The sequence below is a fragment of the Corvus brachyrhynchos genome, unplaced genomic scaffold, assembly GCF_000691975.1.
Source record: "Corvus brachyrhynchos isolate BGI_N302 unplaced genomic scaffold, ASM69197v1 scaffold87, whole genome shotgun sequence".
NCBI lineage: Eukaryota > Metazoa > Chordata > Aves > Passeriformes > Corvidae > Corvus > Corvus brachyrhynchos.
In genome coordinates, this window is record NW_008239767.1 from 3,813,515 (window position 1) to 3,837,955 (window position 24,441).

The 24,441-nt window shown below is 41.4% G+C and overlaps 1 protein-coding gene across 1 annotated transcript; it reads left to right on the plus strand.

The window, feature by feature from the left end:
- The first annotated feature begins 6 nt into the window (after nucleotides 1-6).
- Nucleotides 7-24,075, plus strand: NT5E (5'-nucleotidase ecto). The gene is made up of 9 exons (XM_017742830.1): nucleotides 7-131; nucleotides 4,691-4,913; nucleotides 10,376-10,564; nucleotides 15,015-15,212; nucleotides 16,617-16,768; nucleotides 19,927-20,035; nucleotides 20,845-20,994; nucleotides 22,487-22,687; nucleotides 22,788-24,075. Exons 1-9 carry the CDS (start codon nucleotides 105-107, stop codon nucleotides 22,943-22,945), a joined length of 1,407 nt encoding a protein of 468 aa, XP_017598319.1. The 5' UTR covers nucleotides 7-104; the 3' UTR covers nucleotides 22,946-24,075.
- Nucleotides 24,076-24,441: the final 366 nt, after the last annotated feature.

A 24,441-nucleotide genomic window follows, 5' to 3' on the forward strand; every position in this document is an offset into this window, starting at 1 on the left:
CGGAGCGGGCCGCGCACCGCAACGTGCTGCTGCTGGACGCCGGGGACCAGTACCAGGGCACCGTGTGGTTCTCCCGCTTCAAGGGCCGGGAGGCGGTCCACTTCATGAACCTCCTGCGCTACGATGCCATGGTAAAGCAGGCCGGGGGAAGAGGCTACCCCTCCCTCCCTCTCTCCCCTTGGGTGCTGGGTCTGTTCTTGCCTTTCCTCGCCCGCTGCCGGTCTTTCGCATTGCCGCCTCCTTCAGTGCGTAAAGCTGCATAAGAAAAGGCTGTAGGTAATGCTAAAACCGTGGCCAAAGGTAGCTGGAAGGTAGGCGAGCACAGGGGAGGTGATGTGCTGGGTGCCGGGCTACCCGCCGAATTAAGTCGTGAGCTGGCCGCCCCACGGGCAGCCAGAAACCGGGAGATGATGGCAAGGCTACACAGAGTGATGCAATGGAAGAGCTCTCCTTGGGAGATGCAGGGGCTGGGGGCGGGCAAGGGGCTGGACGGACTCTATTGGAGAGGTGTTGGCAAGCCATGGAAATCACCCCAGAAAAAGCCGGCCGAAGAGTCTGGCCTGAGACAGAGGAGTTAACTCTGCCTGAGGCTCGCAGCCTGTCCTGCCTCAGTCCTGCGGGAAGGGGACAGGTGGCACACGCTGTTAGTGCTATTTCTAAAGGTAGAGGTTTTTAGTTTTCATCTATGCCACCCTGGTTGCGTCCAGTCCCGTCAGAACTGCGGTCATGACCGAATATAAGGGGCTGTGTACAAACAGCCCAGAGACTGAAACAGCACATTAGTAAGGATGGTCTCTAATACTGTGCTAACCCTGCACCTTTACTCTGTCTCTTTTGGTCGTCGAAGTGATGAGAGGAAGGTAGAATTTGTGGCTGAGATTGGGGGATGTCACTCCATGTCCTGAAATCTTTTGTCTCAGGGCAGTGGCTTATTTTTCTTGTGTAAAACCCCAGGAAGGAGAGAGATTAATATTATGTTTGAGCATAACTGCCGTTTTGAGAGTTTTGGATATTTATTTATTTATTTGGATATTTAGTTGCTGTTTTGGATATTTATTTCATCCCAATTGACAAGTTGAGGGGCAAATCTTCTGGGCCTATCACATCCTCTGTCTTCATCTTTTTTGCTTTGTCTGGAAAGGACTGTGCTTTCCTTTCCAGGTGAAAATTATTTCACCTGTGTATTCCCTCTGCCTCAGAACAGCTGTGGAAGGGAAAGCTATGTCCCAGTGCACTTTCTTAGGCTAAACACCAGACCGAGAGGTCTGTGGAGGATACTGCTCCCTCTTCACATGCCCTAGTGAACGGTTTTCTAATTGTGAAACTAGCATTAACAGGCTCGTTTCTCCCAATGGTGAGGGAGAGGAGTGTGTGCACTCAGGACTCATCCTCACTGAGAGCTGGGGAGCACTTTGGGATTCTGAAGTGCAGAAATAGCTTGAGGTGGTTTTTCCTTCCTTTCTTCACAAAGTTTTCTGCTGTCTGTCATTTTTCAGACTTGTGCTTGCTGGTGTAACTGGTTCATGGGCAGCCTGCGAGCATGCACAGTTCCTGATCATATCACAAGAAGAAATTTTTTCAGGCAGTGTTGAAGTAGTGTTCAGTCTTAGAAACGTGTTATGGAGGAAGCACCTGTTTTTGGAGACACCATGAGCTTTTTCATCAGAATAAGCTTTCAAAATAAACCCACCCCATACCAGATAGCCAGAGGCTTGTGCCAGACGTGAATGCCTTAGGTGAAGTAGTCAACCACTTGTTCTCTGTGGAGGTGCTGCTTATTATAATTTGAATAGAAGGTGACAGGATAGGCGCTAAACGTTCTGTAAGCTTCTCAGTCTTGCTCTGCTGCCAAAGAGCCCGAGGAACTGTTGCTGAGTGTTAGGCAGAGCTGAAGCATCTGTTTCTATTCTTCTGTCTGTGGACCATGGGGGGCCGTGCAGTGGGGATGGTGGCTGGGTGGGGGCACAGGGAGCAAGGTAAGAGCCGCACTGAGAAGGGTGAGCTAGTGTTTCTTTAAGCAAAATTTGGGAAGTCACATCCCTGACAGAAGGGGTGGGGATTATTGAAATGTTTAGAAGTGAGCTACAGGACTAGGATTACAAACAGGATGGAGGGAGCATGAGTCATTAAAGTTGTTACAGGATGCGGGCAGGAGCCATAGGAGGATTTAGGACAGTCTGGAAGCATTAGAGGTTTGCTCCACAAATAGGAGAAATTTCTTTTTTTAAGTTTACCTTTTTCTCATTTATGCTTGCTATCACCTCCAGTCTGTTTTCTCCTGTTTCATTGCCTTCCGAAATTTTTCATGGCACCAGCCTTTTTGTCTGGTGTAATTAAGACTGAAATCCAAGTTACATACCTCAAAGACAGTATTTGGAGGGATGATGGAAGTTTTCTAGCTTTACTTTTAAGTTGCATCCTTCTGTTAATTTGTATCCTGATTTTGAAATATTTTTAGACTTGCTCCTTGTGGAAAAGAGGATTATATAATCACATGCTGTGTGCCTGAATATTCTGTGTATTCCCCCTTGTGACTTACACTTATGCTGGCCAACGGATTCAGATTTGGTGAAGGGATATTGCACAGGTACAGAGTCCTAGGAGCTCTGGGTGTAAGGGTAGTTAGGCAGAGTATTAGGAACCCAAAATGGTCCACATCTCCCCTCCCTTACATCAAAAATAAAACTGTATTATTAGCCACCAGTGATTTCTCATGAACAACTTTGTAACCACCCACACCATGGGAAAAGTTTTGATTAAAGTTAGTGTCCTAATGGACATGAAATAATCCAAATGCAAGACGCAAAGCCAAAAGAAACAAGCTTTCCTAACTGGTTGGTTGGGTTATGGTTTTGGTTTTTTCCCCAACAAGCTGGTGGCAGTTACACCCAATTCAATTTCTTAATTCATTTGCAACCTTTTTTATTGGGGTTTAATTGCATATTTAGGAGGAACAGAAGGCATGTGCACCAGCCAAGAGGAAAAAGCTTGTTACCATTCTGATATACTCTACCACTCCACAGACATCTTTTCAGAACATCCAGACAGCATCAAAATGAATGTAATTTTTTTTTCTTTATTAGTATTTTTTTTTACAGCAAATTAGATTGCAGTTAGAATACAGTTAGAAGTGGAACATAGTTGGAGTGCATTGTGTGTTCCCAAGTCAGGATTCTTTCAGAGATAGTTCTTAGTTCTTTTGGAAAAGTGCTGCAGCAGCATGCAAACAATTTGGCTCTTTCCCAAGGGTATGAGTAGTGTTCTCACCGGTGTCAGCAGGAGCAGATGATTTCCAATGCAAGTTAGTGCTGATATCCTGAAATTTCCACAGAGCCATTGACTATCTGCCTGTGAGGATAAAAGGAGTCTGGAGTCTTTGTCTGTCCCAAAAGAAAGACACTGCTAATCAATTAATTGAAAATACTGAGCTCCCATGCCTGTGGTGGCTTCAAGGTCCTGCTTGGTTTGGAACATGACCAGGGTTAATACATCCATTTGGAGAATAAAAGTTGGAGCAAGCACAGCTGGGTGTGTGGGTCGTTTAAGTAGAACAGAAGGATATATAAGCCTTCTGAGATGATGAATGCAGCCTTCCCCACTTAATCTCAGAATGAAATTAAGAGCACACTTTTGCCTGGAAGAGTTGGCCCATTGGCTTTAACACCTCTTATGTGCTTTTCTCAGCTGCAACCTAAAACCTCGTATGAACTTATTATGTACCAGGTTACACAAGTATTGTGTTCTGTGGATACATCTTTTCCTTCCCTAACACTTAAATATGCTACAAAGTCCTTGCGTGTCACCTGTGGAGGTTTTGCTGGCTTATCGCCAAACTTTCAGGCACAGGCGTGTGGCAACACAGGCTGAGCATGAAAAATGGGCAAGTAGGAGAAATTTTCCTTCAGGTAAGTCCCTTTTCTGCTTAACCAGCCTGGAAAAACCAAACATTCATCATCTGGCTGGTATTACCTTGCTAATAAATAAACTGGACTGCTCATTTCGTGTGGCAGTCTTGATGCTTCACAGCGCTGAGTGTGTACCCGCCTGTGTGCACACACCCACTATGGATGGTCTGAGGGGATTCTCTCTAGCTGATAAACATTAGGTAATGTTAAATAGGCAGGTAATGATATCAATGATGGATAGAAAGTTGTATTTTCTTGTTGCATGTTAAAGCACAGAAAAATCTTTACTAAATGCAAAATAAGTATGTTTTTAAAACTGTAGTCCAAGCACAAAGCTCTTAAAATGCACTTTTTATTTAAAGATAACAAATATTGTCATTGATATTTAGCATTTTCTTTAGTATTTAAACAATGTATTTTCCATACACAAAATATATATTTTCCTTTGTGGTTATTGTTAATCCTCTTTTTTAAAGCTACAGGATGTAAAATGAGTGGGTTTTGATCTGGTACACAGTCACAAACAGTTAGGTTTTGGATTTTGACTTTCACATCTGTATTCATGTAAGAGAGTCTGAAAAACGAAAACCTACATGTAAAAAGAAAAATAACCCAACCACTTCTGTGTTCATGAGAAACAGGAATGTGTTGGTTTAGACAAGTTAGGGTTTTCTTTCATAGAACATAGACTTTGTTTTCTCAAACATACCATGCATATAACTTATAAGTCTATTTACAGTGAATATTTGAGGCAGGGTCTCATATTTTCTTCTTGCTTTTCACAGGCTTTGGGTAACCATGAGTTTGATGAAGGTGTGAGTGGATTATTGGATCCTCTTCTTAAAAATGCAAATTTTACAGTCCTGAGTGCAAATATTAAAGGGCGAACTCCATTAGGAAATGAAATGATGAAGTATGTTCATCCTTTTAAAATAGTTAATTTTGACTCAGAATCAGTTGGAATTGTTGGCTATACTACAAAGGAAACTTCTTTTCTTTCACAGCCAGGTATGTTTTCTTTAGTATGTAAGTTTATGTCCTTTGTTACTATTTTGTTACTTGCCTACTTTTTTAAAATCCAACGATGAATGTTTTCAGCTGAAAAGTGGGAAGTCTGTTGTTTTATCAGTATTTACTACTCAACTTTGCCTGATTTTTAACCTTAAAAAGTCTTGCTAACATTACAACCCATTTTCATACAGACCTGGACCATATTTAAGACTATCACAAAGTCAGTGAGATTGCAGAAGAGCTCAGAGGTTGTTGGGATTTTTATTCTTGCCTGGGTTTTTTAAGTTATATTCCATGTTACTTTATTGTTATTTATCCATTTAAACAAAAGTTAAAACATGAATACAACTTGTCTCTAGCATGAAGCATGACATTTCTCTGTGTGTTGAAATTTTGTTCTTGGATGTCTCCATGCTAAAAAACAAGGAGAGGTTCATACTTGTTTTTGAAGGAAAAGTTGCCCAAGACATTTTTGGCCTCTCAAAGTATTTGCAGAAATTAGACTACAGAAGGAACACCCATTCAGCTTTTACCACAGTTGCTTCATTCATGAGTAAAATTAGAATTGATGAGGAAAAAGGCTTCTCAATTTCGGACTATTTTTTCCAGCATTTCAGGAGGTCTGGTTTGATGAGGGTTTTGTTTGGGTTTGGTTGTTTTAGTAAAATAAAATGGTCTACTAGAATGAGAAACACATTTAAATCAGCTGTAGGAGATATGAGTCACTGCCCGCTCAGAGCTCAGGCCACATGTGACAAAACCAGAGTTTCTTCCCTGGGTTTTGCAGTTACGGATGCTCTAAGCACTAGTTTAAAACACTAGTTTAAAACATTGAAAAGGGACTTCATATTATTATTTCCCTTTGTATCGCTTAGTAATACAGAAATAGTGCATTGTTTTCCTCACAAGAGGAATATTCAATACTTTGAGGAAGTATTAGAATATAAAACTATTCCTTCTGTGTTTTTTAATTCCAGTGCTGTATGTTTAACCTGTCTAGAAATGGACATCTGAGGTCTGAATAGACTTATTGATCTCACTTCTATTTTGCAGTGATGTGGTTTTGCATTCCTGTCTTTTTTTTTCCCCCAACAGAAAAGAAAATTGATCTGTATTTTGTGTAGGCGGTAGAATTTTACCTGTGCCTGAGGACGTGAGGGTAGATATCATCTGTTGTCATGCTAAGTTTGAATAAGGACCGTCACTGTTGTCCTCCATTAGGGATTAATAAAATCTGCTGCTGCTCTTCTTCCAAACACCTGTGTTGGGGCAGTGAGATCATCAAAGTAACTTGCTTGCAAATAAATACACCAGGTTAAAATCCAGATAGTGTTGGAGAGATTCTATGAAGCATTTGAATACATTTCCAATAACATTTAGACATCATATCCAATGCCTCAGTATGCTGAGACATTGTAAGAGACCACAGCTAAAAAAAAAAGCAGTGTTAAAAGGCAAGTCTTGTTAGCTCCATAGATGGAGCTGAAACACCCCTAAGGAATTATATCCCACAGTGTAACTGAGCAAAAAGCAGAGCAAATTCTAACAGCAACATTTGTAGTGGTCAGCGTTTTTACAGTTTTCTGCTTTGCCTTCTCAGCATGTGGAGGAACATTTGGAAGCTTTGGAAATGTGAGCTCAGGACACGTTAATATAATTCAGTGACTATATTTTGCCCATGACCTAGCAATCCTTCAGACTGGTAAAATCATGGCAGACATGGGTTTGTGGCTAAATAATTATCAACCTCGTCCTTATTTTCAATTAATAAGGGACCTTGCAAATTTTCAGCACCTTGCTTATCTCTACACATTTCTTCCAGATGATTTTGTTTTCTCTGCCTCTGTGTGCTTTGGCATGCTCTACACTCCTAGGGCATTCTCAAGGCAAACAGGAAGCTTGAGAATGCTGAAACATGAATTCCTACATTACTGCCTTCTGTGGAAGAATTTTGTGAGTGTGATTTCTTCCATTATTAAATCTGAATAACTTCCACCCAACTATGAAATTACAACTCACACTTTTCATAGTCTGCTTAAAAAAGGTTATCAACAGACTCGAAAACAGTATAAAGTCCTTAAATCTCAGTGTTTCCACTGGGAAGGACCAACTAATCTCTGCTGAAAGTACTGTTGATGTTGCTGTTTGGAAACCATAGGGATGGGGAACACATTTATAGATTACAGCCAGATTGGCCACATTATAGATTGGCAGTTTTTCTGGAGTTCTCTGTTTTGCTATGTACAGCTGTCTCAGCTGAGTGCTCAGCGGATTTTTCCATGTCCTGCAAGAGTTGCTCATAACTTGGCACATAGACACAGTTATCTGTGTATTTGCTTGGAACTGATAATCACAAGGCCATCTTTCTACTCTATGGTGGTTCCAGCCCACTTGCTTTAGTTCTGTAGTGTTGTTTGGTCCATTGTATTTTTGTATAAAGTGTAAACCCAAACCTACTTACTCTGTAACCCTACAGGCAGCAAAATATTTACTAAAACTATCAACTTGGCAGAGTTTTCTAAAATGGAATTTTAAATTGTATTTATTCCACTTTATTCTGGCTATCTTGCACAATATTTTTAGCAGGCAGCCAGTTCTTTTTCCTTGTTTAGTTGTAGCAGTTTGAATGTTTTTTCTGAAACTCTACCTCATCTAAAGAGAGAATAGTATGCTACATCAGCTTAATACCTTGAAAGAGAAGTGAAATACTGACAAGAGCAGTAAGTTGGTCATTTTGATTCAGATTGTTTTGAAAAATGCACAGATGAGTGCTACGCAGTTTATTGCTTTTTGCCTGGTTTCTTACAGAATTGAACACTGTGTCAGTGCTCTTACAGTCCCCCACTGCATAACTTTCAAACCTGCTGGCCCATTTCATCTCAGTTACAACTACTCAGGTGACTAGGATGCAAAGCTATGCCATGACTAGGCCATGGAGAAAGGGGTGTGAGAAGCCCCTGCAGCCCCAAGCAGAATTCCCTTTGTGAGGGCAAGGTAGACAGCAGGAGATCAGTGGGTGGGTTGGCAGTGGGATGACCCATCTGAGTTCTGGTGTCTGCCTGTCCTGACATAACAGTCAGGAGAGGGATGGGCTTACCTGCATGGGACAGGCTTTGTTTTTCCCTTCATTATGAAAGCAGGTTGGTTTGGTTTAATACCTTTTCTCTACAACTGCCTGAAAGAAGGTTGTAGCAAGGTGGGGAACAGCATCCTTGTCCTAAGTAACAACTGACAGGTCAAGAGGAAATGCCCCCAAAGTTTTGCCAGGGGAGGTTTACATTGGATTTTAGGAAAGAGTTCTCCTTGGAAAGGGTTGCCAAGCACTGGAACAGACTGCCTAGGGAAGTGCTGGAGTCACCATCCCTGGGGGTGTAGATGTGGCACTTAGGGACACTGTTTTAGTGGTGGACTTGGCAGTGTGGGGTTAATGGTTGAACTCTACAAACTTTGAGGCATTTTCCAGCCTAAAGGATTCTATGATTCTGTGGGCTGAAGATTAATAATAATATGTCTTCAATGTGTGGTGCATTTGTAGGCTGCAGTGGTGCAGAGGGACACCAGAGCTGGTGCTGATGGGGAGCATTTGGTTGTCATGGGCCACCTGGCTACATGCCATGGGAGAAGTTAGCCCACAGGCATCTGCATGCTGGCACAGCTTGTCAGTGGCCCTTTCCTTCTCTTTGTTTCAAGAGCTCAGCTCTCTTTGCAGAACTGGTCCCCACACCGTGGGATGCAGCTGGTCCATGGTGCTGAGAGGAGCACGTGAAGAGCCTGCGCTCAGGGATCGTTTCTTACACTTCCCTTTCTGCCAGCAGCTCTGCATCAGGCCCAGCTGCTGTCAAACGCAAGGATGTACAAAGAGGGGCTGAAGCCAGTGGCTCCCTTCAGCAGTCTTCCACTGGTGTAAGGGAGTTTATAGAGAAGACAGGGGCAGACACTTCCCAGAGGGGAAGAGAAAGGACAAGAAACAATGGGCTCAAGCAGTACCACAGGAAATTATGGGGGGACGTAATGAAAAAATTTGTCATGATAAGCATGGTTAAGCCATTAAACAGGTTTCCCAGAGAGGCTGGAATTTCAGCTTGCTCAGACTAGATCCTGAGCATCCTCATTTGGCTTTCAGTTCCTGCTTTGAGTGGGTTTTGGAGTACATGGCTCTGGGAGGTCTCTTCCAACCTCAATTAACTTTTGACTCTGATTCTGAGAAGAGGTCCACAGGAAGATAATGGGGGGATGCACTGAACAATTCACTCTGCAGCGTGCAGTACAGAGATTCCCTCTGGCACAAACAGAACTATTCAATGGGTGTGGCGGTGAACCAATTTATGTAACCCCTTTTATCTCTTCCATTGTAGCAGCTTCCTCCTCATTTCCTGAAATATTTTGCAGTGGATTGTGAATTCGTTTCACTCCTCCCTTTGTTATGAAATCTTTCTACTTTAAAGGCATATTTCAAAATGGTTTGATCAAAAAACTCTGCAGGAAGGAGAGGAATTAGGTAGAGGAGGAGTTGGTTGAAAAGTTACTCAGTTGTCTTTACCAGAAGGTCCAAGTTTATGGTTGGTTGAATCTGTCCTTAAACTCTATTCTTAAAACTTTGTCAGAGAAATTAGCCTCTTACATAGGAAGTCCTTTTGTGCAGCCCGAACCGCCGTGCCCAGGGTAAGAACGCCTGTTATTCTAGTGCTCATGTAACTGTTTGTCACATTAGAGTAATTTCTGCAGGCACAGAAAATTTGCAGAAAGATGGTCAGTTTCCCAACATTCTTGTCCAGAAAAGGTTCCTCCTTTCCAGACTTTCCGTTCCTCATGCTGTTGTTTCAGGATGGTATCTCACATGTGTGCTGTGCTGTATTGGTGTGACTGAGAGTGGCTCACATTAGGTGAGATAATTAACATAAAAAGGCAATTCATAGTTTGGTGGGGGACTTTGAAGAAGCTGCTGTTTAAAGCCTTTGGGAGGGGAGACAAAGGAAAGAACAAGATGAGTGTGGAGTAAAAAGAAAGAGAGATTTAACCTGGGAGAAGATAGAAGGTCTTAAAGAAATGCAGTTTGGGAAGAAAAAACCTTTGTAATAGAATACAAGTGTTTAGATGCAAACACTGACACATTTCATTTCCTTTCTCTAGTTAAATAATAAAAGCCATTCAATTTTTGATCCTACAATTGGTGTCACTGAATTTTTTAATGGAATTATTACTTATTTAATCTAGGCAAGTACATACAGCTTGTTGCAGAAATGTTTTATTAGTCTAAGCACACTGGTGCTCCTGAGAGACTGAAGAACATCAACTCAGATCAAGAGCTTGAACCAGCTAAGGATATTTGAAAGGCTCTGCCATTCAAAGTTCTGTTAATTATACAGACTGGTATCTGATACCAACTACCTTTTTTTTTAAACTACCAATTAAGGTACTTTGTAAGTAAATTATTTTCTTTTTTTTTTTTTTTTTTAAAGGGGATAATATGATCTTTGAAGATGAAATTGAAGCATTGCAACTACAAGTGAATAAACTTACTGCTATGGGAGTGAACAAAATAATTGCACTAGGACATTCTGGTTTTACCGTGGACAAAAATATTGCCCAGAAAGTGAAAGGAGTGGATGTTGTGATTGGAGGACATACAAATACGTTTCTCTATACAGGTATTTTACTTCCTACTAAAATATTGCTTCTAAAACTAAGCTGAAACTGTTTGTCTTTAAACTCAAGAGAACTTTCACCAATGTAGTTTACTGCTGGCTGCACTCAGCTGGGTTCATAGCTGGTATGTGTCCATAACTTCCGTGGAAGAAACCAATTCAAAACAGACTGTGCACACCAAGTACTGTGACTCACTAAGAGGTTCCATAATGCTGGATGTTCCAGGTGGTCTATACAAAGTGGAGAAGAGGAACAAAAGTAGTAACACTGGTAAATCACTGCTAAACATACTGTACCTCTTTCAAGCTCGTGCCTATAAAGGAGTAAATTAGTTGTCTACTTTTAAACATGTATGTGACTTAACCTGAAAAATCAGTCATAGAATACTTCAAAACTGCTGCCGGTGTTGATTTTCTCTGTAATCTGATTCTTTAGGTCTCCATTTAGCCTGCCATGAAAATACTTTCCCCAAGTTTCATCTGTTTATTTCAATCCCTCTTTTAATCTCTGCTTTATTCTTCTTTTCTCTAGAGGCAGATGTCATTCAAGAGATAAACATTGCTGATCTGATTTCTCCTGCACTAGTGCTACTTTAGGCAACACTTACCATCAGCAGCTTCTCCAATGCTGTTACCTTCCCCAGAGTGTAAGGACACAAGTAAAAGAGAGACTGGTTTTTTGTTCTGTTTGATTGAATTTTTGAAGTTCTTTAAATTTAGCAGAAACTTTAACAACTGGTTGAGACTATAATGGGAACTTCCTGTAATTTTCAGAAAAATTTCCCATGTGCCCTAGTCACAGGGATAACATTATGTACCCTAGGAACTTAACCACTTAAAAGGTTTGCACTGTCCATCATCCCCTCCTCTCCCTATTCATCTCCTCTCTTTCTCACACCTTTTTTGTCTTATCTGGACTCTCACCTTTTGTTATCTCACTTGTTAAAAAGAAACAATTGCATGCCACAGTTATACACTGAGCAGATCAGAATATCTCTTGAATTTGGCCTCAGGGAGTAACTTTGATGACTAAACTGGAAGCACAAAGCATTTACACACCTACCTACAAGTCAGAGCTCACAAACACTTTGCATAGAGGTGCAGCAGAGAAGTAGCCAAACTGGAACAAACAACAGGACAGACCATCCCTATACCACATGTCTAAGTGACTGAGGGGACTGGTTGAGGGGGATTAGCTTGTGGAGACACTTTACTCAGATCTGCCCGTGTTTCCCACCAGCTTGCAGCTCAGGGACTCCCCAAGCCAGAAGTGGTGTCTTGATATTTACTGGCTCCATCTCCTCTTGGCTACCTTCAACTTCCACAACAGCCTCTAGCAGGGCATTCCAACACTGCCCTACACAGCCTGCACATCCCACAGAGACCTTGCTCTTGTCTTGGGGTGCAGCCTGCAATTTTATTGAATTATTTTTGAGATGGGGAAAAACAAGGATGGATTCCATATTCAAAGTGTGCATTCACTGTGGGTGTTTACACAGTGGAATCCATATTCTTTTGCACATTGTCGGTCAGTGCCTGTAGAGAGCTTGTGCCTCATAGTGGTAGCTATAGTAGTCAAAATACTTTATTGGGTGTGATCCAAAGAGGTGCCACTTGTCACAGTTTGGAATCATGATGTGAAGTGCTGCAGGAGCTGACACATCTGAGTTCACATCCTGTCTAAATCTGTAGGAGTTCACAAGCACACCTCTTGTCATCCCAGAGAGTAGCCTGCTGTCAGACTAGACTGTGTCAAGCTGTTCCACCCCTCCCCATTTGAAGCTGTCCAAGATTCACAAGGCCAGAGAGAGCACACAGTATGAGAATCTGCAGCCTTTGGGTTAAAGATCTCAGCTGAGAATGAGTTCTGGTTGCTTTTCCAAGGGCTCTATTGTTTTGATAAAACAAGACTGTCTTACTTTTTTTGTTAATACTGGCAAGGTGAGAAAAATTTAAAAAGAAGTCGTATCTGGGGGAGATACACCAAAAATATCTATTTAGTCAAAATATGATTTCTGACGGAATGGAGTCTGAGCATATAATTTTTATCCCAAGTGCTGTGAAGCATGTACTCACCCATTCAGGAGTACCATGAGTGCATTTGTGAACCATGTCATGTTGAGTCAAAGCCATCAGTCAACATTCACAGAGAAATAGCTGCATCTGGGGAGGTGATTTCACTGCAGAGTAAAACATCTGATTTGAAATGTCTTAGTGCATGTCTCGATGCATATATTGAGCTTACAAGCTCTCACTCAAATCAAGAGGTGTAATCAATAACTAGCAGCAGAATCTGGGAGAATGTTTCAGCTCAGTCTAAGTGGAGAAGTAAGAGCTGTTCAGCCTGTTCTGTCTGTCACGGAAGTTTAGAGACATACTGCCCATGAGAGAAATCTTAGTGTAAGGATTTCATTTTGGACTAGTCCAACCTGTCTCTAAGACATTTGCCTATCCCTGGTTTATCCACAGGTTATAATGCAAATATTGTCCTGACTTGTTCAGGTGTGCATTTGATTTGTAGAACTGATTCAAACAGCAGTGGTAGTTTTGGATTAGAGCAGTTTAATTTCTGTTTTTCATCAGAACTGATGTTCTGAAAATATAGTGTGTTGGCTAAAACAGGGTAAGAGGATAGGAAAGTGTTACAGGTTCTTTAGTCACCCAGTATGAGTTTGTGCATTTGTAATGAAACAGCTTCTCATGCCTTGACTGATCATGAATTCTAGTGCTGTGTTCTTTGGGGTAAGATGCACTGAATAGTCTTTGCATTTTGGAAGGAACACACCTCTCTTGCAAGGGAAAGACGTCACAGTGATAATTAATCCTGCAAGGAAGTATCAGTATCAAAAAGTATTTCTTTAGAAAGCAAGAAATGAGTAAGACTCTGGACAAGCACTTAACCACACACAGCTGATATAAACTAAAATAATGCCTAGAAAGAATAACTTTCTAATGTTCTGTTCATTTGAGGACTAAAGAAGGGCAAGAAATCAAAACTGATTCCTTTTTCAGTTCAGAAACCCCAAAGCCACTTTTGTATGCATAAATCCTACAGAACCCTCATAAGCTACAGGATTCCTTAAATTCTTCCCCAAATAAATGAATAGTAAAGTGGCACTCCAAGGAACGAACTCTGTTGGCCTGGCTGAAAGTAGAAAAGCTAGTTCTGTGGTAAGTTTGGTTCAGCTTGCAGTTTGTTGTGGCTCTTCTCCCTGGAGAATAGGAGGGATTAGAGAGGAACGTGAATCATATCGGAGTTCTAGAAGGAATATTTATTATGCTGCTTATCCTAGGATTTAATATTTCATAAACAACTGTAAATGGAAGGAAACAAGTTGTTCTGTGAGCTGTGGAAGTGAACAGCCTGCTTTCCTGTGGATCCATGTCCTCTGCACCTGCTCCCCTGTGCCCCTGCCTTGCCAGCACCCCAGCGCTCACCCAGCACCTGGATGGGAAAGGCACCACCTTTGGGACAGGAGTAAGGAGCAGGCTCTGAGTGAGCTCTGTCACACAGCACATGATGGGTCTTGGAGCTACCCAACCTTGGTCTTGCAGTGGGGTAGAAATAATGACAGGAATAACAGCCGGGAGAGATACTACTGAGATAATATTGTCACTAGGCAGATAACGTCAAGGAGACACAGAGAAGGCTGGTACCCTTGAGGCAAGAGCTGTGCTGTGCAGTTCCAGTTTTCTTTGCCACTTTCTGTCCTGTATGGTTTCTAAATCTTGTGGTAGCCTATGCCAATTGAGCTCTCTCTTTTTTTCTGCCAGTGCCTTGCCTTAATCTGTTTCCAAGTCCTCCATCTAGTCACCTTTCAGACTTTGCAGGTCGATAGTCGTTTTAAATCCATAACTACACAGCTTCAATGCTTAATGAAGTTTGGTTTTGCGGAGAGTTTGGAGCCTCTCTGGAATTTTGGAGGCTGTTTAATATAGTGAAAAAAAAAGTCAGCTGGCTGTATGTACAAATTCACAGTACTGCTTGTAGGTATTCTATGTGCTTATTAACAGTAAAAATACTTTAGACTCTTTCAGGTCAAGAAGTCTGATGTATGATTTACTAAGATTCTTACTTTCTATCTGATGCAGAATAATGTAGTATGAAGGCTCAACAATAAACTTTTCATCCAGTGGCTGGAATGTTTGCATTATTGAGGGGTTTAGATTGCATAATTGGAATGAAAAGTTGTTTTGTTGCTGTTGTGATGTGATGTCATGGTGGAGTGTGCTGTCATAACTTAAAAAACACTGTGGTAGTTATGTGGGCTCGTGTGCTGAAAACAACATTGTCTGTTATGAGATAACTGAGCAACCAAATGTGTGCTTGTCATCCAGTACAGTCATGGCTGTTTCTATCCTATCTGTGTTTTTTAAGGCTGAGAAACATTTCAAATGTCACTGTAGGAATTCCTTGAGCTGAAGATCCACTTTTCATGTTTGTTCTGTGCAGGCACCCCACCCTCTACTGAACTGCCAGCTGGCCCGTATCCATTCATGGTTGACTCAGATGATGGGAGGAAGGTGCCAGTTGTACAAGCTTACGCTTATGGAAAATATCTTGGTTACTTAAATGTTACATTTGACAAGAAAGGAAATGTAGTTGAAGCAGTTGGAAACCCCATTCTGCTGGACAGCAGTATTCCTGAAGGTATGTGGACTAGGCACTTGAGTTTGCCTGCAGCACTCTGCTACAATTCAAGTCTTGTCATGTTAAATACAAGGTCTGAATAAGAATTCAGCTTTCTTTCTGAGGTTGCTGTTCTCTTCTGTGTAGGGTTCAGGCTGTGTTACAGTTGAATATGTACATATTCAGAGTGGTTTTTTATCTATTTAAAATCCCTGAAAGTCGTTTTGTAAGAATTCGGTGGTACAATACCTTACCACTTTGTAGAACCTGCTTTAGCTAGTCCTGTAATTGTGATTTAAAAGATTATGAGGTCTAATTTACACTGTTTTGCCAGAGGCTGGGTTCTTCAGACCAGAGTTCAGAGCAATACAGGAAAGTGGAAATGTTCCAGGAAAAACTTGAAGTACCCTGCCAACTACTCTGCTAACGTGCAAATATAATATACAAACCCAAGAGTTCTTGTATGCAGTGCTAACTGCGTTCAAGTTTTAACTCTGAAACATTTAAACAAGTGGGAGGAGGAGAGTCTGTCACTTTTTGTTTGTAACTCCATCTGAGATCTGTGAACTGTTTTTTTTGTCAGTTCTGTAGTTACCCAGGGCTGGTTTTCTAATCTCTGTTTCTTCATGCTTGCTGCATGAAGTTCTGAGCTTTTATCAGACTTTCTAGGTTCTACCTGAGTACTTGTAAAACAAATAATTTAAAAATTATTTGTTCATAGATATTTACTGTGTTATTCTCAGTGACCTATTAATGTAGTGAGATGATGTAAAGAGACTTTACATTCTCTCTCTGAAGTCAGTAAAAATAAAAATTCAGACACATTGTTGGTATAATTTTATAAATGTTGTTCTTGCTGACAGGTGGGGGAAAATTGATTAAAATTAATAGCTGATATAAAATAGTTGTGACATCTCTCTGCATATCCAAGTATCTTTGGGGTTTTTTCTGAAATAATTAAGTTTTCACCCACGAGACAGATTTGCGTAGAGAATTTCTATAAAGGGCTTATTCCTTGACATTGATATTTGAGCTAGTTTTCCTTTCAGCACAACATTAAAGAGAGGGGAAAAAATTATGTCAAAGACCAATCTCGCTTGTATATTAAAAATTCTCTCACCTGTCAAGGTAGGTACTAGAAACGCCATCAGTCAGAGGTTAGAACAGGGCTGGGCAAAAGTAGAGAGGAGATAACCTTGATGTGGCACAGGACTGGCTTATTCCCTTCATTGTCCTGTCCTGCCTTCTCCCATGACAGGCTTTTTTTGAAGTGAGTATAGCTGCCATGTTGCTTGAGACACTGTTAGGAAAAGTGTAACCTTTTAGAATCACTAATGTTTTTTTCCCTAAGGTTTGTATTCACTGAAGTGTCATTAATATGAGATATGTATGATGCTTATTTTACACTTTTATACTACTTTACAGATGAGCACATTAAGGAGGAAGTGGAAAAATGGAGAGAAAACCTGGGGAATTATTCTGAAGAGATTGGAAAAACTAGTGTTTACCTGAATGGTACAAGTCAAGCTTGCCGTTTCCAGGAATGTAACATGGGAAATTTGCTTTGTGATGCTGTGGTAAGATGTTTCCACCACAGGTGGCAATTACATCTAAGGGTTACTCCAGAGCTATCCAGATCCAAACTATCAGCACATGGGCTCTGTGCCTGCTTTTCAAAAGTGCAACATCCAGCGTGTCCCTAGAGAGACCTGGCAGAAGTATAAGGAATGTTGCTGCAGAGAGTAGGGAGCAGTTTATCCTTTGTACATAGCCTCACAGAGAGGACAGCTTTTTCACAGCTTGCTTTGAGGCTGCACTTTTAAGAGCTATGGCAGTCTGATCTAAGAGCCCATTCCTCAAGCAAGGAGGAGAGCTCAGCTCCCATGCCCCTCCTGCTAATTGGCCCCTGCTCACAGCACTCACCCTCTGTCCTCTCATTACTCACTGGGCTTTGCTGTCTCTTCACTGGCACAGAAAACAAATCTGCGTTATTTTCTGTCAAGCTACTGACAAGAATTGTCCCCCTGAAGGGCTCAGAAGGTGCCAGCTGAAGCAAGGAGAGGGTGGGAAAGGCCAGACACCCAGCTGGGCACAGAACACTGCAGCCCAGAAGGAGCCACCAGCCCCTGCTGTGTTCTGACAGGCACTACTGGGCTTTTAAGTGTCACGTAACTCCAGAAAAGTCTTTTTACAAGAAGTCACTTCCAGTTTTTAAACTTCCTAAGTTTTACTGCTCTCCAGCAGCACCATTTCATATAAGTGTTTCAGGGAAAAACACTCACTAATGTGACTGTTTCCAGAAAATTAACTTTCCCATAAAGTTAAGTGACAATTAATAATACTGAGTTTTCACTTAGATATGTCCCCAAAGCTATTTATCTAGTCCATGTTATTGCTCTTATTGTAGTCCTTAAAATAATTCTTAGTTCATGGGCTAATTTCCTAATCAGATTAATGTTTGGGAATTCTGCATACAGTTCTCCTAGAATTGCAGCATGCTTTTTTTTTTCTGCTAGACTTCTTAATATCTTTATTTGAAAAAATGTGAACAAATGCTTTGGCACTTTTCAACCTTACAGAAAGTAACCTTGTAATCTCTCAGAAGTCTGTCGATTTTCTTGCTGTACATTTTGTTTTAGGGGGGTCAATTTCTATTTTAGTTAAATCAATGTCTCGAGACAGCCACCTGCAGTCATCAGTAGATACATAGATTTCTCTTCACGTTGCCTTGCCAGTTCTATACTTGCTTTCCGGTGTGCTGACACGTGGTCAGAGGTATGAAGGTAAAAAATAGACCTGCCCGTTCCATGAGCTTTAATATTTAGAGTTGTCCTGAGAAACGGAGAGATTAAGAATTGCAGAAGCCTGACCGAATGTTTGTGCTGGGTCAAAACAGAGGTCCGTTGAGTTCAGTGATGCATCTCAAACAGGAGCCCAAAATCTCAGAATAAAAGGTTGACAGGCCTAGACAGAATTTTACAAAGGACTGTAAAGGGACTCAGATGTGAAAAGGCTGTGAAATTGATAACAGCACTGTGTGAGCTCCTCTTTTAAGCTGCCTCAGCTCAGGGCTGGGAAGTTGCAATCCTTTGATTATGATTTGCAAACCTAAGCGTGGATCTGGCCTCAGGGCATAACTTTGGTGACTGAGCTGGAGGCACAAAGCATTTACACAGCTGCAAGTCAGAGGTCACAAACACTTCACATAGGGGTGCAGCAGAGCAGTGACCCACCTGGAACAGATGACAGCATCATTCATACCAAAGTTTTGTCTCAAGAATGACAGAGTGGGGATGGTAGGGGAACAGCATATTTCCGGGCAAGCCTGTGGAGTTGCCGTACTCAGATCTGTCCATGTCTTCCACCAGCTTGCAGCTCAGGGATTCCCCATGGCAAAAGTGGTCTCTTGACATTTACTGGCTCAACTGCAACTTGTGGGGAGGGCAAGAAAGAACAACAGGGAGAGAGAGGGAGAAGGGGAGGGAGACAGCAGGGATTAGCTCCCACAGAGTGGCTCCACTGCCCTTTGCTGGCCTCCAGCCTTCCCAGCAGCTGGTGGCGGGGCTTTCCACCACAGACCTGCACACCCTGCAGAGACCTTGGTCTTGCTGGTGTGCAGCATGCTGCTGCCCACTGCCTGCATAACTGCTGGAAGTCAAGGGGTTCTTGCACTGGAATATTTACTCCCTGTCCACCCTCGCACCACTCATGATTTTATAGCCTTCTCGAATATTTCCTTCTATTATCTCTTCTCACAGAAGCTTTTCTGTGTCTTTGACCATCCTGGTCACCCCTTTCTGAATTTTTCAGGTTTTTTGTCATTCTTGAAATGAGAAAACACACAGATTCCTCCCCAGCCTCCACATGCCCTTCTTCATTTTATAGGCTTCTGTCATGTGCTTCTGGTACTGCTCTCTCTGCGAGAGTGAAGAGTCCTGACCACAGTCATTCCAGTATGGAACAGTTCATCCTTTCTATTATCCTAGGTCATTTTCTCAGCCTTTTCCTGTTCCACTAAATTATTTCTGAGGATTAACACTGGAGGCTTATTGTCCTTATGTAACCAATAAATAGCCGGTCTCCATTGTCTTTACTACTATAAGGATGCCACAAGCAAATAGTATCCTGTCCTTGCATTTTGTCAGAGCCTCGCCACTGAACTGCTGAGGACACACTGCTGTGCAGAGTAGACTTTCTGATCTAGTATGCCTGTTTCCTGTTCTTCCACTGTTCTACATCTTTCTTGTTAGCCAAGACCATTCCAAATATTTAAAACAAACCACAGAGAAGCTGAAAAAACTTAATTCCCTGCAACATGATTAATTTATGCTTTCCCAAAGTGATTTTAATGAACAAAAATATTTAAGGTCCTCTTCACTTCCCGGTTCTCCAAATATGCTTAAATCGTTTGTCTTTATCACAGTCATTGAAATCAAAAATCACCTTTCCTTTGTTTAGGTGGCCTGCCTTGGCCATGCCATAGACACACAGACTAGGGCAGAGTCCAAGAGTTCATTACAGTAAAAGGCAAATATTTTTCATGTTAAGAATTTTAAAAAGTGAAATACTTGCTTGGGTTTTTTAATAACTAAGTATTTTAAAATGGGGCTGAAGAGAATGTCAAAAAACCCCAAAACCTTTCTGTCTCCTTTCAGTCTCAGATTGTATTTGGTGTAAATTTCCAGAGCCTGTAATAAGTGACGATAAAATCTGTTTAAACATTTTCCTTTGGTAGCTTTATGAGAATGTCGGGCGTCCGGATAAAAAGACGTGGAATCATGTTTCAATGTGCATCCTGAATGGAGGTGGGATACGGTCACCCATTGATGAGCAGACCACTAATGGTACGTAAAATTACCAGCTGAATAACAACTTTATCAGGAAGAGGGAATCAAGTTATGCCAGCCTGAACACAGTTAGGTATGGGCTTGTTTTGACGGGGTTTGCACAATGTTTACAAGCGATTTCAAACTTTCTCAAATGGTTATCCATCATTTGAGCACAACTGCACTCAGGCTGACATTGATAGAAGTCTCTAGCATTGTTTGTACACAATGCTTTTTATAATTTCCCTCTCTCCTTGCTGCCTTGGAACAAAGAAAGGTCTCCTGCTGTACAGGGTCATCCGCTATGGTCGCTGTGAGCCTTCTGTAATCTGCTGTAGAGTAAGTAAATTCTGGGTTTTTCTGAATGCTAAGGTTTTAGTTTTTATTTTCCTGATACCACATAAATGCAACTTGAAAACAAACAGCTTTCTCAGTTTGGCTAAATCTTTCTGTAGGACTAGGAGTAAATCTTAATCAACTGCAAAAATTGCCTGATGTAGTATGAATAGCTGTGTTTCTTCATCTTAGGTTGGTGGTTTGTCCTGTCTTTTAGTAGCTTTTGCTATTGTTTGAATAGCAATACATGCAGTTACATCAAATTCTGATTTATTGGTCTTGATACTTGCTGGACGATAAAAGATGCAGGTTCTTTGGGACAAAATATGTGATTCTCACCCCTACCAGCCCTCATTTTCTTAAACTGTATTTTCCATGATTCTTGTCAAAAACTGATGTTAAACAATCCTAAAATAATTCTGTAAACAACAACAGCAAAAAAAAAACCCCAAAACCAAAATCAAGAAGTGAACAAAGTCTCTTTCCCCCAGGTAGCATTACTATGGAAGATTTGCTGTCTGTTTTGCCATTTGGAGGTCGTTTTGATATGGTGACATTAAAAGGCTCCACGCTGAAAGAAGCTTTTGAGCACAGTGTGAGGAGATATGGAAGAGGAAGTGGAGAGCTGCTGCAGGTTGGAGGTACATTTTCTTCTTTCCTCTTCCCAGTTTTCCAAAACAGTCATCCCTCCTGTTGGCCTTACTACACTGGAAGCCTTCTTTTAAGAATGGAATGCCAAGCTGGCCATACATCCTCACCCTGTGCCTCTCACATGCCAGCCAGCAGACGCTGTTTATCCCTGATAATATGTATGTTTGCCTGAGCCACTGCAGCACACAGGCCATCGCCGTTCCCTTCAGCAGAGACAGTGTTCCCAACCTTCCTGAACCCGTAATGGCATCAGTTGAACGCTGCAATTAGCTGTAACAAACTTCAGATTTTAGCTCTTAACTGGCAGCCTACCTGAAATGCCAAACTGGATAGATGTGCTGGATTTCAGTTTATCAGAATAATTTTGTGCAATTCTCTAATGATTGATGACAGCTTTAGAGTTTGTCAGAGTGGGCTATGGAATTGCTCCAGTGACTTTCTAAATATTTTATGGATGAACAGTTAATATTAAAAATCTATTCATATCTTTAATTGCAGCTGCTTATATGTTTATCCAGATGTGCATTAGGCTACAGTTATGTTTATTCCTGGTCTCTCTGTCATATAGTGCAGATTGTATTGTTTAGTTAGCAGAAGAGCTAAACTTCAAGGGCAGGGGCTGATGCATTCCCTCCCTCCATGCCTCTCCTCCCACAGACCCCGACTATGTGATCCCTCACATGCCACAGACACAATCCATGCCTCGCACTTTCACCAGTAAGTTACCACATTCTTAGGTACCTCTAAGGTAAAAGCTCTGCTTACTGCCTTCTTGCAGAAAAAGAAGACAACCAGTAGCTCTGTAAAAGGGTTCAGGATGGAAGATCCAGAGCAGGAAGAGCACCAAGATGGGAAGAGCCTCCGTGCTTTGAACAAGCTTGGTGGCTTCCTTGTCTGCAGATTCTTGGCCAAGCCAGGGGCTTGGCTCTCTCCTGGCCTTGATCAAGGAAGGCTCACAATGAGAAATGCTGCTTCTCCTACAGGGCGGAGAAACTGCAGCGTACAGCCCTGGTCTGGCTTTCCTTTTTCAGGACAGTGCCTATTATCCAGAATAGCTACCAAGTTAGGCTGGCTGGCTGGCCTTAAAAAAAGTCATTTCAGCCAGCAGGCCAGGGGAATGAGAAAGCATGTGACTACAGAAATAAGGGGAGGTATTTTTATCTTGCAGTATTCCAATCCCATGACTAGCAATTTCCTTCTGTGGAGTAGTGATGAGAGCAGACAATCAGATAAGTAAATGAGGTGGGACAGTGCAATTCTTAAAAACAGTCAGAAATTCTTACTCCTCTTGAATGTTCTTGCATAAAAGTTGAGTAGTGTGCAAAGAACACAGGACATTAACTGGTGTAATTCAGAATGATACAACTCTTGATCACAGGAAGTAATGCAAAGAATATCTGAAGATGAGGGAGAATGCTGCTTCTGGCCCTGTGTGTTCAACATGCACTGTACTAAGTGGCATTCCAATGTGTATTTTTGTAGGCATCCACGTGGTCTATGATCTCTCCAGAGCCCCAGGAAGCAGAGTTGTTAGCTTAGAAGTGCTTTGCACAGCCTGCAGAGTCCCAGCCTATGTCCCACTCCAGACGGATGAAATATACAACGTGACTCTGCCATCCTATATGTTATTTGGAGGAGATGGCTACAGTATGCTGAAAGACAAAAATCTGGGATACAGTAAAGGTAAGGGGGATACAGTCCAGGTAAGTATGGGCACTAACAGGGTAGAGCCTGGCAGATGTAGAAAACGTTTGTTTGTTTGTTTGTTTGTTTGTTTGTTTAGGTGAACCTGATATTGAGGTTGTTTCCCGCTACCTCCAGAGAATGAAGAGAGTTTACCCAGCAGTTGAAGGTCGAATAAAATTTTCTTCTGGAAGTTTTATCCAAGCAAGTCTCACCCTGATCTCTGTATTGTTCACTGTAACATTCTTGCACACTTGATTTTTTTTTGAGGAATACAGGAGAGATGATACTAATGAAGGGAAAAGAGAACTGTTCTCTTCTGTTACACCTTACAATGACTGAGCAGTGAGGTTGCTGCATGTCAGCAGCAAGCAGCCCCCATCAGGCAAGGGGGCAGAACCCATGACTTCTCTTGGTACCTGCAATTTGGCTTGAGGTGTCAAGAAGCAAAGTTCCAGTGAATAGTTACTGCTCAATCATAAAACAATGACAGACTGAAAGGGGGTAGTATAAATTGTCAAATTCTTTTAGCTGCTTTAGATAGTGAGTTAACAACCTGATCCCAGCAATGTAAACAAGCTTCTAGAAATGGATTTATTACAGATGTATATTCCTTTCTTTGATCTCCACTCAGGGTTAAGGTACTCAATCTCTCTACTTTGCTTCCAGTCCTATTTATCACACCTACACGAATGCCTGAAAGAATGGATTAAACTCAGTGCCATTAAAATCATGAGGTCTATTTAATATGCAATTTTAAAAAGTTTTTGTTTTACTTTTCAAAAAGAAACATCACACTTATATTTTCCATTAATAAAGGATGCAATAAAAGCTTGACTTAATTTTTATCAATTTTAACAGATTTGGTATTCTTTACTCTTAAATAATGATCAGTTTGGGGACTGTATCTAGAGTGAGAACACAATCTATGACTGTATTTCACAGAGGATATGCTCAATTTTGTACCTCTTCCAAAGAACAAAGCACAGGACTCCTGCCTTTATTCTGTATTAGTCACATTCCAAGAAAATGTCTGATACAGGCATTGACTCCTGCAGCACTTTCAGCATCCTTGGGAAATAGTCAGGTAATGAGGCTTTTTACAGCATAACCTGGCTTTATGATAACTGTGATTAAACCTCTTCTATGGGAAGGCTGTGTTTAAAAAAATAGTTGTAAGAGACAGGTAATGAGTATGTAATCAGATTAAATGCTAAGTGTACATTGCTGATGCTTTATCAAGAAATGACTGCTTACAAATGAGGGCAAAATAATCATTATTTTTCTAAGATCATTGGGAATTTTGATGTTACCATGTTTCAGAGTTGTTTAATGCTGTTTTAAACTGATTCTCAGTGTTCTGAATAAACCTGCTGTTTTTCTGGAAAGCTTGCTACACTCTTTTTCAACACTGAAGCTACTTGCCTCTTCCATTCACTGCACCTGCAGATTTCAAGGAAAAGGTGCATTAAGATAAACATTCAGTATGTTGAAATTTCAAGACCTCGTTCATTTTCACATCCATTCAAGGGCTGTGCATGAAAAGGTCTGGATTACACAGCTGTATTAAGTAAGGGGTGGTAGAACAGGGAGACAAACAACAACTGAGCGTGACACACTACAAGTTATGCCCTGGCATTGATGACTTGTTACTACTACTCCTTAAGTTGTTCATTTACAGAACAGTCTTCCCCCCCCCCATCAACATCAACAGTGTCAGAGAGGGCACTGATGGACAGAGCTGTACTTGCACA